Genomic DNA, 7,828 nt, shown 5'->3' on the forward strand with positions numbered 1-7,828 from the left:
TATGGGACCCTATCTTTAGCAAAATTCTTTCTCGAGCTTTGGCCTTGTTGATAGTGTCCACTACTACCACCGGTCTTAGCATTGGAGAACCCACCTTCATACCAGGCCCTCTTAGAATCTCTCATCCTTATCTCCTTGAGTTTTTCTCCTTCAACTTGTTCGGCAAAAGTCATGAGCCTAGATATGTCCATCTCCTTAACAAGCATAGCGGTACAATATTCCTTAGTAACCAAGTCGGACACCCCCGATATGAATATACTCATTCAGCCACGTGGATCAACAACTAATGAAGGAGCATACTTAGATGCATAGTAAACTTAAGGGCATAGTCCCTCATATCCATATTGCCTTGTCGAAGATTTATGAACTCCAACACTTTAGCTTCCCTTAACTCAAGGAAAAAGTGATCAAGGAAAGAAAGTTTGAAAGTTTCTTATTCAATAAAACCTTCCATTGAGTGTACCATACTTGAGAAACACCCTTAAGTTGGTTAGCCGCCAACTCTGCCTTTTCTTTCGAAGTTACTCCCATAATGCTCACTATCTTGTAGACCTCATCAATAAAATCTTGAGGATCCTCATAACCTTTTGATCCATGAAACCTTGGTCGTTCACCACTCAGGCTAGCATAGTAATGGTAGTTTGAAACTCCGCATTAGTTACTTGGTTCAGTAAAGGACCATTGTCTTGAGGAGACAGGGGATCTTGGGCTTCAATGGCATTAGTTTCCCTTGGAAACGGTGGTCTTCTTAGAGCTATTCTTCTAAAAATTGTAAAAAAAAGGCCGTTAGGAAAAAAAAGTCTTACGGTAAACTCTATAGCATGGCATATATTATGAAAGAAGTGAGAATTCCTAAAACGTCTCATAGCCTCCTATTCATAGATGTGGTGTACTTCACAACCATGAATAAGACTCTACTTGATGCGGCATGTTGGACTTCCTAGGAAACTTGAAAACCTTGTGCTCTCATACAACTTTTGTCACGATCCGCCCTAGGACCTAGTCGTAACACAGTGATCAAAACTCTGAAGGGCTAAAGACAAGACTCCTGTACATATCATAAGCATACATAAGGTAAAATAAAAGCGGAAACATCATAAGAGAGTCTAAACCATGAATAGAAATTGAAGAGTGTCACATAACAACTTAGACTAGAAACATTTGTCCAACTAGATGCCTCTACTCATGAGTATGGGCGGGGCCTAAGACATGTCCCTAACTCACCCTCAATATGAAATATAAAAAAAGTCTTTGAAAACAATAGCCAACTGGATGACTAGTCCCTGATAAATGAGGAATCACAACACACACCGCCGGATAGAAAAACTTAACTAGCCACGTAGATGGATAAGATCTTCAACCTTAACCCCTACATTATAAGACAATGTAGGCAAAAAGTATGCATTATTACGTTGGAATGTACTAAGTATGAGGGCATGATATGCAACTTAAATCATGAGATGCAATGGTCAAGTAAAACACACGATAAGATGAGATAAGTAAAGTCATGAGAAAATCATAATGACCAAAGCATTTAAAAAGCATAATTTAAATATCATGGAATACATAAGAGATCTTACATATGTGGGATAGGAACCATAATCAACAATAAGACCATGAGAGTTATAACATGGAATCCCATTTTCTCCCCATACAACGAAGAAAAAGGGGAATCTACTTGCCAAGGTAGACTCTACCCCGCTAGGCGGGTCATACATACGCTATATGTAGATCCAATAGCTAGGCCATGAAGGCACCCTACGGTGACACATAGTTTAAAAGACATGAGGTTACTAATAAGGATTTTGGTAGGGCCCCCACCTCAAGTCCACTCAATGCTAAGTCAAATTCCACGGAATATATACATAGCAAAAAAGTCAAAATGACATATATCATAATCATGATCATAGGTTTGAAATCATAGAGTAGCTCATTTTTATAACATACTTGTAATATGAGAATTTTTTTTTATTATTACAATCATATTTGCACAATTCATATAGTTAAGCCCTAGGTCACCACATAGGGCCCTAAGTCACCTTACTTCATAACTTGCATGAAATTCATACCTTGAACTTAGAGCAGAACTCAATTGCATAACCAATTGACTTGAAATCATGTAATTGACTTGAAAACATTCATGATCATAGACTTTCTTTTAGTCCATACATAATTCATAAAGATAATATCCTTTGGAAGTATAATTAAAAATACTCATAATTTACATAATGAACCCTAAATATTAATATAGAAGAATTAATGGAAAACTCTTCAATTCAATGCAATAACCATCAATTTATATCAAAATAGACTCATAATCATAATTTGAATCATAATTCATGTAATTGGAATATAGATTATAAAACCCATAAAATATGATACTTTAATTTAATAGAAAAATTTGAGAAATTGATTAGGCTTCATGGATGAAAGAATCCATGAATCAATACCCACATATCTTAAGTGAGAAAACTAAATAATTTGGAAGAACTTGAGAGTTTGATGGAGAGCTTGGGTGAATTTATTTGAAGTCTTCAATGGAGTCCTTGAGAGTCTTTTGTAGAGAGAGAAATATTTGAATAGGTGAATTGTAGAAGAATAAATAGAATTAGAGGTTTAGATTAATTTATAGAGCTGAATTATGCCCTAAAAACATCTAGGTTCATTAACTAACAATTGGGGAAAAGTCTAAAGTTCCCTTTCTAAAAACTAAATTCGAACAGAAAACCATCGGCAAGTCCGCAATGCAGACTTTACTGTTTTGTGTAGTTTCTTCAAAAAAATTCTCTTTCGATGTACAGGTTCTAAAAATCCACCAAGATTATTTCTCCGCAGGTTTTGACCCCCTGATCGATATTCCAAACTCGGATTTGCCAAAAAGATTGAAGATAATGCATTACATAAGTGACATATTCCTATGGCATTCTTAAGGCACTTGTGAGCATTTTGAGGAATGTTACACATAGAGTGACTTAACAAATTTGCATACTTTTCGTTGTTTTACCAAGAACTACAAATTCCTTAGGTTATTTCATGTACATTTCTTCCTCCAATTTTTTATTTAAAAAGTCTATCTTAACATTTATTTTTATGTATTTCAATATCATGTACGACCGCTAGTGCCACTAACATCCAAATAGGTGTTATTCTTTTTACTGGCGAGTACATGTCAAAGTAATTGAAATATTTCCTTCTGTCTATAACTTTTAACTACAAGTCTAGCCTTATATTTGTCAAAAGTACCATCAATTTTTTTAAAGATCTATTTTGTTCCTAAAGGTTTAGGAAGATTAATCAGTACTTATCAATGGTTATTCAAAATTGATTTGATCTCACTATTGACTGCTTTCTTCTTACGTATAGAAGCTTACACTATTGAATACATATCTAATATCCACTACTAGAGTGAAAGTTTCACCAACTTCGTACAGAAGATTGATACATAAATTTTATTGGATGCTTGACAAAGAAACTCTAATTGAACATGTCAAATCAACTGACGAGCTTGACAAACCATTGTTGCCTCCAACCAAGATAAATATCACAACTTTTGCCAACATTGCTCAAATTACTCCAGGTCCTACTGTAGAAATTGGTATATCCATCCTACCAATCATTACTTGGCTGCAATTTATGCCTCGACAGGTAAAGAGCTCATAATTCTTTATTTATTTCTATCAGATATTGTGGGAGTTTTTCTCCATTATAGCCCTTCAAAATATGTAGGTCACACTCAAAATAGGTGTTGTGAGGTTACTATTGCCGATGATAGTAAGTACAACCTTTTGTGTTATACATTGTTATTTATGTCTTCAAATTTTTACATCATCGTATAATAGATTATGGAAAAAAGGTATTTTTTTGCTTTCATACTTTTTTGCTCACTTTATGGGACAACTTCAGAAAAATTGAAGAAATTGAATTAGAGGCTAAAATGGAAATGGGTAAAGAGTTCCATGTAATCCTTGGAAGGAACATTGTCATTTCTTCTTATTAGGGTATGCGTGAGTTACAATATTGTACTTATATATCACTCTCTTATACCATACACTATTATGTTATTATTTTATATGTATAGGTTTATCGTTGCAAACCATATTATACTCATGCATAAATCTTACTTATCTATAAGCATTAGAGCTCATCAGCTGGTACTAACTTCTTACCTGCATCTCTATCTTTAGCGTGCTATAAATAACATATTTAATAATTTATTTGGTATGACAATAAGGCAAAAACAAACAAAGACATGCTTTTAGGCCATGTGTTGGCTAACTTCGCTGGGTCATCCACCGCTCTTATCATGAATATTGTTCACCGGCAAGTTGTTTGTATTGAAAAAATTACATCAGCAACTTCAGTAAGCTTAACAAATATCTATACTTGTTCATCTTACTGATGGATCAGAATTACATACACAATTTTTCCAGCTCTACTTGATGGAGTCTTCTACATTGAGGATGAAATGTCAATATCATATGACCTTCAAAAGTTCTGCATATTAGAATATTCGGGGTCCAAACAGAAAAAATGCACAAAAGACAAGAAGCATTTTGATTGCACAAAGTGTCAACAGAAGACAATATTAGTGCCTCTGTATTACATTTATAACATATATATACATAAAATTTAGAGCAAAAAAATCTAGCATATACAAATAATATTTTAGGTATTAACTCACTATGGTTGTAGGTGTACCTACCACAATTATCTGATTCATGGCTTTGGTTCAACAACAGCCTTTATTATATATATATATGATGCTTTCTTTTACAAATGACTTCTTCTATTTTCAGAACCAACTCCTATGCGTTGATCATGCCCATCAAATGTTGTCGAATAAGCTATTTCACATTCAAATGGGAAGTTAGCTTGGATAAGCTCTAACATTACTCAGTTAAGTCTAACAATTTTGTCCTACAAAGAAAAGGAATTGTCTCTCCACCAAGCATTAGCGAGAGGAACATTAAAAAGTCTAGGTCGTTTGATGCAAGCTAGGCAGTGATGAAAGAGGTAGTTGTTGAGTTTGAATCTTCAAGCATCGGTCTGTCAATTGGACCGCCCACGCCAACCAAAAAACTATGAAAGGTTAGTGAACCAGTAATCCTTTAGTTAGTTCTAGCTTATTATGTGCTTTTATGTATTTTCTCATATTACTGATCTGATATTGGTGTCTGGATACAACTACACAATTTTATTTTCAGTAACATTTTGTGGGGTCGCTTTAGAGACATATTCTTCTCCTTTATGGTTATTCTTCCCAATTTCATTTTATTTTATTATCTCACTATAGGATAGTCTGGATGAGAAGATTGAGCTTAAACTTCTCTTTTATATTATTATTTATCTATGTTATGGTTCTTCTATGAGCTTCTATGTTTGGGGGTTGTCTATAATGACCCCTTTTTTACGGATAAGCCAATAGGAAAGAAATTTTGGCCAGAAAAGCTTTGGTAGTAATTTCAAAAAAATAGAGCCTACGTCAGACTTGAATAAACTCTGAGTCAGAGGAAGTTTAGGGTGATATGTATTTGAATGGAGGATTGAATATTTAATTTGATTGGGTTAGCTAATAGACAAGATGATATGAAGGTTGTATGGCTTTACGGATTCGCATTTGGGAGAGTAAAACTCCCAAATTTGGACTTGGCGTGGAAGGTATATTTTAAGGAATTTTGGAGTGGGGGTATGTTGTGATATGGGAGAATTGTAAACTCTTTAAAAGCTCACTATCTCCGCATATCCCAGAAATTGTATTTTTTCTGCAAAACTATTCTTAAGAAGTTAGGAGGCGACCCAGGGCTCTTTTGATCCCTTTTCCATGATTTCTCATGCCAAAGGTAAGATTATTACTCTCCTACTTCATACTTTGATTCCTAAAACCTAGGCTTATGGTTGATAATCATTGGGAGAAGGGTTTGGGCATAAAACTAATGGTAGGAAATAGCCTTAGGATGAGGTTAGAATCATGGGTTTGGCCTATGAGGGGAATTATGTTTTAATTCATTTATATTAGGCCTTTGTATTGGTCCTTTGTATGTTATTACTATTTTTAGACCAAGAACAAGCTAAACGAAATTAGAAAGGAAAAGCTCCTACTCTTTAGAGTGGTCAAGCTTGGATTCGAGGTAGGTGATGGTTATTTTTTATATTTTATTCATGTACTTGATAAATTACTCCACTGTATGCATATGTGTATATGAATAGAGAAGCGTGCAATAATTTATCTGAAATAATTACTTACGGGCTATGATGTGTAGTAAACCCGTTCTTGGTATCTATGATAGTTTGTCTATTCATTATGATTGTTACTGATTTGTATATTTGGATCGAGTGTCATATATCCACATGATTTGTATCGGGTGTCATATTCAGACACATATTTGGATCTAGTGTCATATTCCAACACAATCTTAGATCGGGAATCACATTCCAACACATAGACTTGTGAGTACAGGTCCCATGAGAAGACCCTTATGTGAATTTGCATGATATTGAGAATGATAAATTGTGTTAATGTTGTGTACTTTTAAGGAGATGATATTGGTTAAGTCTATTCTGTATATATATGTGCTTATTGTGTAGTATTTACTTATCCATGACTCGCTTACTGGTTAGCCGCATGATCTTACCTGTACACTGTTATTTTTGTGTACTGATACTACACTTGCTCTATCTTTATTCAGTATAGGGCATATTCAGACGGTTGTTGAGAGACCTAGAATAGAATATCGTTAGATGTTAGAGTCTAAGGGTAAGCCATTCCTTCAGGCTGCCGTGGATTCTTCCTATTTTATTCCTTCTTCCAAGATATGATTCTAAACACTGTTTATTTTATGACTTATTGGGATCGCATTTTCTTTCCTAGACTTGATAATTTTCTAGAGTTTTGGTACATTCGGCTTTCAGTTCCAAGGAGTTAAATTCTGCATAATTAAGGTTGATAGTTAGATATTTTTGAGTTTATGGAAACTCAGTCATTTCTTATTTATTAAACATGCTTCTGCACCTTTAAATGTCTTATATTTTGCGAATAATGCTAATTCGAACTATAATAGTGGTTCTCCCACCGAAGGGTTAATATGGATGCCAATCATAGTTGATCAGGGTCATGATAAAGTGGGTATCAAATTCCTAGGTTCATTTATCTTATTGTACCAAAATAAGTCTGGTAGAGTCTTGTAGAATGGTATAAAGATGTATATACCTTTCTTCGAGAGGCTACATGACTTTTGGAAAGGTTTCTCTATCTTTTTTCCCTCGTGCTATAACTTGATTCTAATTGGTAGCTAGCGATTCATATTGGTATCTAACTCTTTTTACTCTCTTGACACAGATGGTGAACACACGCTTCAATGGTGCCTGGCCCATAGCTCCTATTAAACCAGAAGAGGATCCAGCAGTGAGAGGTCACGGCCGAGGCAATGGCAGAAGAGGAAGACATAGCCGAGGCTAGGGAAGAGCAGCACCTATTAGGGGTGAGGCTCTATCTAAGGGAGTAGTAGGAGTGGAGGTCCCTCCCGCGCCCTAGGAGGTGCCAGAAAAAACTTTGATATTAAAGAAAAGGAGATTGCATATCAGGTGGAGGACGCCTAAGCTGGGATTGCCAGTATTCCCTCTATGGACCCCCTACTAGCGCAATAAATCTTGGCCATTTTGAATGGGTTGGTCAGCACTAGAGTTATTCCTACTATTCCCATCATACCAGCTCCTGTTTCTCGCCCATTTGTTGCTGCAACTCCTTTAGTAGATAAGGTGGTAGGAATTGATGCCTTTTTCAGACCACTTGTGGGCCCAGTTATGACCGATACTAAGCATGATATGCTCA

The 7,828-nt window shown here is 35.3% G+C and overlaps 1 protein-coding gene across 1 annotated transcript; it reads left to right on the forward strand.

Annotated features, from left to right (window-relative positions):
- The first annotated feature begins 2,744 nt into the window (after positions 1-2,744).
- Positions 2,745-3,997, forward strand: LOC129894844 (uncharacterized). Its single transcript, XM_055970466.1, has 3 exons — positions 2,745-2,801; positions 3,364-3,595; positions 3,840-3,997. The coding sequence occupies exons 1-3, from the start codon at positions 2,745-2,747 to the stop codon at positions 3,995-3,997; spliced, it is 447 nt and encodes a 148-aa protein (XP_055826441.1).
- The last annotated feature ends 3,831 nt before the right edge of the window (positions 3,998-7,828 follow it).

The sequence above is a fragment of the Solanum dulcamara genome, chromosome 7, assembly GCF_947179165.1.
Source record: "Solanum dulcamara chromosome 7, daSolDulc1.2, whole genome shotgun sequence".
Lineage (NCBI taxonomy): Eukaryota > Viridiplantae > Streptophyta > Magnoliopsida > Solanales > Solanaceae > Solanum > Solanum dulcamara.